Below are 13,181 nucleotides of genomic sequence, written 5' to 3'. Positions count from 1 at the left end.
AGTTATTTCTTAGAAGTCTTTGAGAGAATTGCTACGTCTTTGCGACGTTATTAAATCTTTGTATTTTATTCCTGTTTGGTCAATGCTAATGTAATTACTTACTTTGTTAAATATATCATCTGCCTAGCCTCTAGTATCTTGGCAGTCGTTACGGGTAGTCAGAAGCCAGTAAGTCTGACGCCAGTCTAACCAAGGAGTATCGGGTTGCCCGGGTAACTGGGTTGAGGAGGACAGATAGGCAGTCGCTTCTTGTAAAGCACTGGTACTCAGCTGAATCCGGTTAGACTGGAAGCCGACCCCAACATGGTTGGGAAAAAGGCTCGGAGGATGATATCATCTGCCTAGCCGTGGCTGGATCTACGTCTGGATCCTCCGTGTTTCGTAAAGCACGTTAATTTTGTGTGACGGCTGTCATTTGAGCATTATTGACAGTCGTTACAGGTAGTCAGAAGCCAGAAAGTCTGACAAATAGGCATACCAAAGGGTTTAGTGCTGCTCGGGTATTTGAGCTGAGGAGGTCAGATAGGCAGTCAATCTACGTAATACATTTGTTCTACCCAGCTTCACCTGCAGTGACTGAAAGCCAACCTCAATGTACTTGGGAAGAGGCTAGGCCGATGATGTTAGGAGAGGTAAATGCTCCTCATAACATTTCTCGTTTACCATTTTGAAAACTGATGTCCTACCTGTATTTTCTATCCCGTTACATTGCAAACAACTTCAGGTACACAGGCACTCAAACACGAACGATTTATTTAACATACAAATACAATATTTGTATTTGCAGTAGTCAGAAAACACTTTCATAATTTTATAATATTTTAACGTAATTAAGAGAGACCAATCATTTTCCTTATGTAAAAATTTATTATATACACTGAAGAGTTTGTTGAACACGCTAATATCGGAGACAACTGGTCCTATTACAATAATTCGTTCAGTGTTAGATAACACATTTATCACACATTTCTTGTGAGATGACGGCAGATAGAGCCCGGAAAGAGAAAACATGCTGCGCCGGCACCAAGTCAAATTAGGATAAGGGCAGCAGTATGATGATTATGATTATTAAATAGCTCATTAACCGAGGCAGGCTGAACACTTTTATCTGGATACGTGATGTAGTTCCTACGTAACACGTTTGAAACTACAAATAGAGACAAGCAGAAGTCACTTAGTCTAACTGACTGGTTAACTAACCTTCATTTTCTTTGTCACCAGGTATTCAGTGGTGCAGCGACCTGCTTCTACGCATTCATAGGGTTTGACATCATTGCCACCACTGGGGAAGAAGCGAACAACCCCAAGAGATCCATCCCTCTGGCCATCGTCAACAGCCTCGGCATCATCCTCCTGGCTTATGTGTCGACTTCCATCATACTCACGCTTATGGGTAAGTGGATCTATTTTTTATATAAATTCTATATTATACAAAAAACTATAGTTATCGGCACGGATAATGAGCTCTCGGCGGAAGAGTGGGGATCGCTTTGCGCACTGTACACTTAAGGCAATAAACCAATAAATCACTTCTGCGCAGGTGAAGGTCAAGGCTGAATATCCTTGCCGATGATAATACATAATATATTAACACTAAAAATTAAAACGATTACTATATTTACAAACTAAATTATTCAATACAATTTACCTACAAACTAGAATAAAAATAAAAAAGGGAATAAAAAGAACAAAATCAAAAACCAGCTGAGAGTCAGGCGTCGAAGTACTCCTCCGCATCACTGTCCCCCGGAAACGTGCCCAGAAGACTGGCCGCATTGCCCCGTTGATATGATCTATTTTATAAGTTTTTTTTTTTTGTTAAAGCAGCCTAGTTTTGAAGGTCGAGAATCTAGCTTGTTATTCCTAAATTTAAAACAACTGCTCACTACAAACTTTCACGTATATAAGTTAAGTGTTTTTATTAAAGAAAATTGGGGCGGCTATGGTATCGATGAAAATAGGCCTTAGTCGAATAATGTCTGGTGTTTGTAATGTGTGTAAATTATCAGCCGATAAAACGTTGTCTATGGTGAGTTTTTGACCAAAAAAGACTGGTGGGCATTAATTTTTAAAGCTACTCGGAGTTCATTACCGTCTTTCACCAAGTTCCACCAGCTATCGGGTTACTTAAAAAACAAAAGGTAGCTTTTATCGGGCCGAAATAAACTAGCATTTTACTAACCATATTATTTAGTCAATGAATGTATGATAGCCCACTAAACATAGCGACTAAAACCACACTCCTGAACCTAAGTGAAAACATAAAATTGATATCTTTATGATAATACCCAATTATATTTAATCCTACTTTAAAAGCACATGTTGGTCTACTCATACGTTGTCCTTACATGATACTAAAAATAGGCCAGTCCTCCATAAAAATGCAATATAAACTAACATAATAACATCCCAGCATAATATTACTCAAGCCATTTATTACTTAGGCTATATTAAGTTTCGATTAAAATGTTATTGTTATAAACTTATAACAATATTCCTGCGTTATTAATTGGCCATTTACGTCGACCGACGCTCGACGGCCTACAGTCCCGCTAAAGCACGTTTTACTCTGAGGACGTACTCGGCTTTTTAACCAGCTGCCAAATATGAAGGAGAGTTATGCATTTAATTACTAAAAACTGTGCTTGTTTTTTATTTGGATTTAAGCGGTTTTCCGTCCAGAGAACACACGTGTATTTTTTTGGTTTGGTCCTCTTTCAAAATGATAAGTGCTGGACCAGAAACCAGTAAACAGATGAAATCAAGTGTATCGTTATTTTCTACGTTAGCTAAATAAGACTTTAATTCAGCTCATTGGTAATAAATGGACATGAAGCGACCGTCTTACCACAAAAACTTTTAAACGTCAGTTTAAGACTTGTCTAAAAAAAATCAGATTATGACGTTGAAATAAGGTCCATTTTAAAGCCACAATTTTTTTAGACAAGTCTTAGACACGTGTTTAAGTTTTTATAGTAAGACCATTTTATGTTTAAGCCACCTCGATGTATTTAATATTGTATATCTAAAGACCCAAGTTCAAAAATATAGTTCGCCTGATCTGCTCTCAGTCAGGTCAGATTGATGTCCCATCGGAGTTTAAGAGTAAGGGAATTGAGAGTGCATCTGTGTATGCGCTTAGGGACTCGATAAAAATATATCCTGAGTAGATACTAGATGGTAGTCCACTTTGAGGTCGACGAACTAAAAGGTCGTCTTGAAAAGTGTCTTATTTTGAGGTAAACTGAAGCTGAAATTTCACCTGCGTACGGCACTCTGACGTACACAAATGTTTCTTTTGAGCTTTTCGCACTGGCAAACAGTAACAAATTGCATGCGAGCATTTCTAAATGCCTACAAAACTGTAATTTTTTCGAACACCAGTTAATGGTTGTAAAAAAAAATTCGTAAACAATTTTAGTGAATTCTCGCCATAATAAAAACTATCCATCTTCTTCTTCTTCCTTCCCTGTTAACAATTCTACTTGGGGTTAGCGCAAAATGTGTTCCGCTTTCATTCCTCCCTGTCGCTTGTCCCTTCTTATTCACGTCAACTTTCAGGCAATCACAGGTATCGTATATATTTATATTTCTTTTATATATTTATTAGGTGTCTTATCCATTCTTAGGTCTTTTTCTACCTCTCCATCCAAAAACTATTTACCAGCCTTTAAAGATTTTAAAACTTATCTCACAGTAGCTCTTTGCATATCCTTCAAAGACGTAAGTAAATACTAATTATATTCACTGATAGCTGACGTTAAAGTACTCCTACGTAAACAGTACCTGCACACTACAGACTAAATAGTCCGCCGATAGTTGAACAGCTGGTAGGCGAACAATTTTCTTGCTTCCAATCATAACTTACCATTCGGTCTGAAACCGACTAAATACCTGACCATTGTTACGTGCGCTCTACCATTCATCTTCATACTGATTTATGAGCCGAAACTATCGGCTGACTTAAAGCTTGCAGTGTGCGTATACTCTAAGAGCGTACTTTAGATGCTTGAATTATTAATAGCTTGAACAGATAGCTTACTCTAGTTCATGTTCTGATACAGAATAAATAAAACGTTGCTTATTATGATGATAGAGGTATACTAATATTTGTGTGCGTACCTCCTGGGTAAGAATGTATGCTTATGAGATTATGTTTGAGTTTACTTTGTATACGTATCTGTATCTTTAATGTGGAATGTATCTTATCATGTGAAAGTAGCTGATTTGATCAATAACGGTACTTAACAATAACTTAAGTACCGAGTGAAATTAACTAAAGCTGTGTATTTGAACCTGCCTTTACCTACATAAGTTGCTGATCCCCACGATTCCTTCTGAATCCCGAGAGAACTACATCCCGCACCCGGCTAAAAAAGTAGCATATCTCCTAATGTAGAAAGTAACTCCCTCTGAACACGAATGTATAGCCTACATAATTCACAAGTAAGCTGCCTAAGTCTTTAAAGCCTAGATGTGTACATAGTGTGTAATAAAGAACCTCTTTTCTAGACGTGTAGGTAAAACTTAATGCCTTTAGTGCTGGCTACCTTAAGCAACGCTCGTAATTTCATTTGCCTTGTAACTGCGTCAGTTTAGAAGCTTGTAATATACAATGATTTTGTTTAAACACTGTTATTATAAAGAACGGTGCCTTTTAAACAATTAAAAAAAAGGTAGAACAAAAGTTAACTTAAAAGTTACAGCCTTTTTTATCGCCCCACTGCTGGGCTGCGGCCTCCTCTCACACGGAGAAGGATTGAGCGTTAATCACCACGCTTGCTCAATGCGGATTGGTGATTTCAAACTTTAAAGTCCAGGTTTCCTCGAGATGTTTTCCTTCACCTTTATATCAGCCATTGGTGTCTAAGATTTACATAGAAAGTACATACAAACTTAGAAAAGTTGCATTGGTACTTGCCTGACCTGAAATCGAACCCACGTTCTCACACTTGAGAGGTTGGCTCTTTACTCACTAGGCCACCACGACTTCCCGCGATAACAACTTCTATTAATTAGAAAAATGCACTTAGAACAACCATTTTAACGCCTCAGACCAGTTAAGTACAACCTTTTTTAACGCCTCGAGGCATTTTACAATACCTAATAAATAAAAGACGATACTAATAGTACGGTTGGTAGTACTTAACACTCCTTTTTGAATCGATATCGGTTTTGCACTAAGTTTTTAATTGCTGGTTAATAAAAATAATGAACCAATTAATCAAGTAATTGATTAAAGCACTAAGTTTTCTAAGTTTGCATGTACTTTCTGAGTATATATCTTAGACACCAATTACTGTGTTTCGGATGGCACGTTAAACTGTAGGTCCCGGCTGTCATTGAACATCCCTGGCAGTCGTTACGGGTAGTCAGAAGCCAGTAAGTCTGATACCAGTCGAACCAAAGGGCTTGCCTGGGTAACTGGGTTGGGGAGGTCAGATAGGGCAGTCGCTCCTTGTAAAGCACTGGTACTCAGCTACATCCTGTTAGACTGGAAGCCGACCCCAACATAGTTGGGAAAAGGGAAAAAGGCTCGGAGGATGATGATTTGATTAAATCGCTAACAAACAAAAATTGTGTTCTAAACCATCAGTAGACAGTTTTGTCAACTTCGTCATTCAATGTAACTCGAACGTAAATGAAGGCTAGAAGGTTTGAACTAAAAGAGAACGAATAAGTAACTAGTTAAATTACAGTCTTTATTATTTTGCAAGAGATTTAAAAAAAATTGTTACTGTTTATTTACAAGGATAAGCCTTTATTGGAAAAAAAGCTAAAAATAAAAATAAAGGTTCTAAAAAATTCATCAAACTCGATTTTTCAGCCATATTTCCAAAAAGCTAAAAGCGCACAAAGCCTTTCATCGATCTGTTTCCTTTTTTTTTGAAAATGTAATCCGAACTCTGTAGTCCGTTTCAATTTTCAAATTCGTAGAGGTACCTCGGTTATTGATATTTACTCTTCCTTTAACTGAACAAAAAATAGGTTCTTTGTGAATTAAAGTCGGAGAGATATGGACATTGTTCAAAATGAAACAAAGTCAGTCAAGTGCGAGTCGGATTCGAGAACGCAGGGTTCCGGACCAATTTTTATGAAGAATCACCTTTTTTATATTAGCACCCTAAAATATTTATGTTGTCCTAGTTTTACAAGTAGGTTAGTTGTAGTTTCAGTTTTCAGTATTTGTTGTTATAGCGGCAACAGAAATACTACGTCCGTGCAAATTTCAATTGTCTAGCTATCAAGGTTCTTGAGATACAGCCTGGTAACGGATGACGGACGGACGGACAGCGTAATTTCAGTAACAGAAATACATCAACTGTGAAAATTTCAGCTGTCCAGATATCATGGTTCGTGAAGTACAGCCTGGGGAAAGATGAACAGACGGTAACGGACGGTAAAGTCTTAGTAACAGGCTCCGGTTTTACCCATTTTTTTATGGGAAATCATCAAAATACCCCTCCCGCTGTAGGTGCAGCGTGAGAAAGTGTCAGACTCTTACTTACGACAAAAACTTAAACATCTGTTGAACACTTGTCTGAAAAAAGTGTGACCTTATTACAACGTCATAATTTGGCATTTTTTTCGACAAGTGTTCAACAGACGTTTACAAGTTTTTGTGGTATGACTGTTACTGTCTAAAACCCACCATGATCCTTCTTAAAGCCTTTATGTACCAGGGCCGCGGTCACTCTTTCGAACAATCCCGCAGACCGTTTTAACCTTTGGGTGCAGAACCCTAAAAACTATGATATTCTGTTATTGGCTTCGGTATCATGAAACAAAGGACATATCCAACTGACAGAGAAACAAAGTATTAATTAAGGAATTTCATATCAGGATCCAATTTGCTTTTCCGATTTTCAATTTGTGTTTCTATTTTGAAATGGTTTTTCATTCGTTTGATATTGGATAGCACAAAGACTGTTATTGACAAAGGGTTTGATTAGATTTTTCTAGAAACCTGTAATAACTGAGAGTCTGAAATAATTAGAGACAATTCTAGTTACATTTTATGGACATACAAATATGAGAATAACAAGGTTATTTGAATAAATTGCAATAATTAACAGCTATAATAAAGGCAACTAAATAAAATAAAGTAATTGTTTGAAAAGAACTATAAAAGCAAGTTTTTAGAAATTATTGTTTACAAGACTTTAATTAATAAAATTAATGTTTACATACAGCTGCCAATTACATAGTTACATTACATAGTTATACAGGTCCTAATAAATATAAGCGTGCCAATCAATAACCCTCACAAAATAAAACATTCAATTATTTTTTAAAAAGTAACGTATTCAACTAATGTTTTAAACATAAATGTCGTGGTTTTTTAAATCAACAATTTTATAGTCTTTCTTAACTGTCTCTGACGCACATTATTATAAGTCTTGTACCACGCGAATGCTGCAGCCCGTATAGTTTCGTCACCTAGCTTGACCTGGATGCATTTCTAGCGTTAGATTCTAGTGGCCATAATTCAACAACATGTTAATTTTATCAGGCTTCCCAAAAAAGAATTCTCATTTTAAGAATTTTAATGCTTTTTCTATTTATCAATCTACGTAGATATATTTAATCTGTAGGCAAAAGAATTGCTTAACTTGTAATATGCCTAAGAGGCATATTATTACAAGAATATTCAACACATGCAGTGGCCATACTATGACGTCACGTAGCTTGACCTGGATGCATTTCGCGTGCAATGTTCCTTCCCTCGGTGAATGGGTCAGGGTTGCATCGTGAAGGGGAGGGCTTGTGAGTTAAATATCCGCTTCTAACTAGGTAGGTGGTTAGGTGCCAATATTGGTTGGGAATTCAGGTGTTTCTGTAGTTAGTTTAAATATTAATCGTGTTGTTACAAAGAAATTAAATTGATCTTTGACAATTGTTTAAGAAAAGATTTGATAAAACTTTTTGTTATAACACCATAAATGATTTCTGTTCATGTGAGTTAAATATTTCTATTGGTCATCGAGATTTTCGACATGTTCATAAACTTTAAATTGCCAGCAGACAACTTGGAAACTCCACACTAGAAAACTACGACATTACAACTAACACAATGATGTTTTGTAAACCATTTTTGAAAATGATAAAAATACAAAATTATAATTTATTAAATAATAATATTAATTTAATAATAATTTAATCAGGATGTTCACAATTTAAAAGCTACCCGTGCCAAATATACCTACAATAATTATTCTCGAATATGATAAAACAATTCAACTATAAATCCATTTCTCATTAATACGATATAATTTAATCATTCGAATTACGCCAAAATAAATCATTAAAACAACTTTTCCGAATCAGTCTTTCAATCTGCTTTAAGCCGAAAATTCATTAAAATCTGTTAAATGCTATCTACACATCTTTGGTTTTATCATTTTAATATATTTACAGCGAAAATTATTGAAAATTACAGCATTGATTTTAATATAAATTATCTTTTATGATGTTTAATTAAAACTCGGAAAATACATCAAAAGAATTTCATAATGCAAATATTTTGTTTATGTGAACACTGAATTTCTGAATCAATATGTATTGTCCATTTCCATACAATATCGGATTTTTAACAATACATTCCTGTTTTATTGCATAATATAAATATTTTAAATTTCAATTAAGAGTATCCTCACACTGCAAACGTTTAGTCGGCCGATAGTTTGCTGGGACCCAAAAATCAGTATGTAGATAAACGGCAGTATGCACATTGCAGAGATCCGGTATTTAACCAGAATCAGACCAACTGAAAACTTTGATTAGAATCAGGATTTTCATCAAAAAAAAATTGTTTAACTATCGACCGACTGTTTCGTCTGCAGTGTGCATGTGGGTGGGTATAAATAATACATTCCTGATTTATTGTCTGTTGTAAATATTTTCAATATCAATTAAAAGTAAGCAATGTTTGATAGTTTAAATATCTGTTTATTTGTGCACGATTCCCGTTACATGCTCTTTTATTAAAACAAAATAGCAATAATTTTCATCCTTTGTTACGCTCGGAATGGCAATAAATATTTCTAGTAACAATAAAATTCATAAATGAATTTTGTTTATTCTTCTCTTTATATTGTGTTCATATCAAACAAATTGCCAGTTTAAAAAACAATAAAAAAACACGTTTTTATAGGTACACGTAAAAATCATTATAAGACATTTCTAACAAGTAAAAACACATGTATAATAAAATGGTCCTTCAAGAAGTTCCAGTTCATACCTTCCGGCTCCATCATCAGATACGTTTGACTGTACCATATTATTGTATTGTCACCAAAACTACATACAGCTGCCAATTTTCATGTCGCTACGATCTTTGAAAGATGGTTTTAGTTACCTTAGATTCTATGACATAGTTCCATACAGGTCGACCTAATAAAAACGTGCTAAAAACACAGTATCCATTTCATCAATACCAGTACTCGTTTCTCACGTAAACATGTTTTCGTAATATGCTAAAACAACAGCAAACAGAGCATTTCAAAATAAACATAGATACATGAACAAACACATATCGTAACACAAAATATGGGTGAAAACTGCACGGTGATATGCAAACAAACAAGAAAGGAAAAATAACATTTATGAGGACTACCGATAGACCGTGGTTTTACCCTATCTCGCTTCTTATTTTCAGAAGCAAGGAAAGCTAAGGCAAAATCAGAATTAAACTTATCCCACCTTATTATAAAACGTGGTTTTAAAAAAGTACATTCTCATTTACCACCTTTAAACCACCGTCTCGAACAAAATCAGTGGACTAAAGCGGGTACTTCTTGATACCACGTTTTATAATAAGATGGATTAGGTTTGGTACATCATCATAAGCCTTTTTATCGTCCCACTGCTGGGCACAGGCCTCCTCTCACACAGAGGGATTGAGCGTTAATAGGACGAGTTGGTGATAACAGAATTCCAGTTTTCCTTTACCTAAATCAGTCACTGGTGTCTATGATACACTTAGAAAGTATACATAACTTAGGAAAGTACCTACGTATCTATGTAAGATGCCTACTCTTGCTTGAGAAGCAGTTTCTTTAAGCATTAGGTCACCACGAAATTTTTTATAGTAATGTACTTATAGTGCATAGTCTATTACAATAGGGCCTTTCATCGCTTCCTATTATTACAGCAGCAAATAAAACAACAACAAAACCTAATAGTTTTAAAAATAAAACAAGATGTATTTAAAACTTTAATCTAAAAACGCATAACACTACTGCTTATATTCGGAATCACACAAACCTCACTCCTGCACACATCCCACTAATGTTGAGTAACAGCGGCTTAATCCCCAATGCTTTAACACGTTCCGTTATACCAATACTATTGTTTCACGAGAAATGTACTGTTTTGTACCTGTATTAATTGTATTTCCATGTAGGTAGGTTTTTGTCGTATTTTAGCGCGCTAGGTTAAAAAATAACACTAAACAACATTTAATCTTATTCTGTTCAGCCAAAAGTTAAAGGGTCAAAAAATAAACACACTCAATTACATATTTATGATATAGTAGCAAGTCAACTCAAGAATAGTTTTAGTTTTATGCCTGCATAGCTGTCAATTGCACACTCAGATCAACGAACACTGAAAATGTAAACCATATCGGAAACGCTGGTAGCATTTCCTTGCATTTTATATGAAGTGATGCGGCGAAAATATCCGGCTCGAATATTTGCCGTGCGTGCATTTTGGAATTTTAGAAATAAATACATGTACATTTGAAAAGATTTTACAATGTGAGAAAATACTTGCGTTTGAAGGAATCCCTTGTAGGAATGCAGTTAAATTTTTAATAACGGTAAGCTTATGCGGGCTTTTTTTGTAGTTTTGGCCTAGCTACAGGCACTTGCAATATAATATAGCTAAAAAGTTCGGGTAAAAAGGGGTCATTTGATGATTTTTGCCATCGTTAAAAAAAGCGTGCTATTGGTGGAATCTCATTATCATCCTGCCCTTACTTACATATATTTTTATTGTGGTCCGCGCATGCCTTCGTTAACAACTAAGTTATAGTTCTTTCGGAATGCGAATAAAAATAAAACTGCGCGGCACAGATAGCTTCTAATAACTACGCTTTACAATCCCTCTAGTACAAAGCTTATTAAAGTCTCTAAGGTTTTATGTTAAGTCTGCTAGTATGCGAAGTGAGAAAATAAAACTAAATGGTCTGTTTTATTGACCACCCTGTAAATTAACTGATAGTTTTATACCAGCTGTAAATGGTTATAGGTTTTTAAAAGACCTCTAAGTACTTTAATTTATAAGGATAGCAGGCTTTAATTGTCAGCTTATAAATTGAACTTTATAATGCTGTGTTTAAAAGAAAATACAAAATTTTAAAAGAGCCTGGCAGACAGTTTGTTTTAAAGACAATTGTGGCCAAGTTTGTAGTTGGTCTGATACCGGCCGATTACTTAATCGTTTTAATATTCAGAGCCTCGTTAATCACCATATGGATCTATAAGGCTGAAAAAATATTGGCCAACTTCTTTGTTAACGAGGACTTGGAACGTAACCTAATATTATATTTGTTTAAAAAATATTCATCATATAAATATTCAAGAATTCAGACATATAATATTAAGTTTATTAGATTCCCACACGGTCTTAAACTTTATTAATTGGTTAATTAGGAACTTGTACACAATGTTTACTTTGATGGTAAAGTTAGTAAGAAAATATAATTAAACTCTGTCTAATTTACTCTCTCTCTCTATATTTATTTTACTAGTACCAAGAAGTTATAAGAGTTAAGATATATTATAACTACCGTATATTACAACAAACATTACAACAAACTAATAAAAACAGATCGAGAACAACTTTACTCACCACGAGTGGGAATCCAAACATGAAAACAAAATTTTCTCAGCTTCTACAGGCCCATAGAGCTACAAACTTTGACCTTACGTACACTCGTCTACACAAATGTACGATATACCGACGATTTTCTTCTCCAACCGATTACCGCAAATTCATAAAGTTCCGCCAAGTATTGGCGTCGATATTTTGCTTAGAGACCAAAATTGGGTTTCGAAGTCAACCCAAATGTACTGAATGACATAGAAACACACGTCCACAGATTTACAAACATATAGACATGCCCATCATCATCTGTAGTTTTTGCAGTCCTACTGCTTGGGCTGCGGGCTCCTCTAACACAGAGAAGGATTGAGCGTTAATCACCACGCTTACTCTTTATAGTCCAGGTTTTCTCGAGATGTTCCCAAGTTCCCAAGCCATTTGGTATCAGCGAAATATGTATTTTTCTTCCATTTCTCTTTGTCAGACGTCATACTCCACTAACTTCTGAGTCATGTTCTCTTTCAGGCAGTCAATCTATCTTTTCCTCGGTCTACCCCTGCCTCTCCATCCTTCCACATTCATACTTAACATACTCTTTGAAGCATGCGTACACTAGACGTAATCACTCACTACATAAGTTTACATAGTTTCATATACCATAGAGTTACACAGGTTTAGACAGACACGCGACGGTATTAGAAGTGAAACATTGCGAATCATGGTGAAACTAGCACCAGCATTCTAACAAAGACACAAGATGTAAGACATGGCCTGGAACTTGGTTTGTTAAGTTCCTAAGTGGATGCTGTGAGTAACAGCAAGCGTGGCTGTACAACTAAGTTAGGATTTACATCTGAACGATCGTTGTAGTAAATAGTTTTGAATTAAGCTTTGGTTCGAGAAGGACCAATAAAGCGATTCGCGGGCATGAATCAAACTACATACAGGCATTGAATGCCCAATAGTGTCGTGCTGTCACAATTATTGTCCTCAGCTATAAGTCTACAGTAACACCTTGTCAAAAAAATTGTGGAACTCAAAAAAATGATATGAATAAAAGTGTGTAAAATTACTATTGTGTAGGACGTATTTAAAAGTAAAGATTTTTTTACCGTAGAATTAGAGTTTGACAAAGCTGTTGCGATAAAAAATATTTCATTATTAAAAAAGAATTGGCTTTACAGTAATTCATTCATATCAGTGTTTCATACATATTTTACTTTGACCTAAGTCATGAACCCATAATTTCGACCATAAAGTGAGCTCAACATTACTCAGCAATAACGATATACCTAGTCTTTTTACTTTGTACTTTAACGGATCCTTTTTAATTTTATTTCACATATACATTG

At 35.3% G+C, this 13,181-nt stretch overlaps 1 protein-coding gene across 1 annotated transcript in view; it reads left to right on the top strand.

Moving 5' to 3' along the window:
- LOC110373863 (solute carrier family 7 member 14) overlaps nucleotides 1-13,181 on the top strand; it is a 146,495-nt gene that overhangs the window by 81,646 nt on the left and 51,668 nt on the right. Inside the window, exon 9 of the mRNA XM_064036975.1 lies at nucleotides 1,222-1,393. Coding sequence (XP_063893045.1) covers nucleotides 1,222-1,393 — 172 coding nt within the window. The remainder of the gene's footprint in view (nucleotides 1-1,221; nucleotides 1,394-13,181) is intronic.

Source organism: Helicoverpa armigera, chromosome 1, assembly GCF_030705265.1.
Source record: "Helicoverpa armigera isolate CAAS_96S chromosome 1, ASM3070526v1, whole genome shotgun sequence".
NCBI lineage: Eukaryota > Metazoa > Arthropoda > Insecta > Lepidoptera > Noctuidae > Helicoverpa > Helicoverpa armigera.
This window is presented reverse-complemented; position numbering and strand designations above follow the sequence as displayed.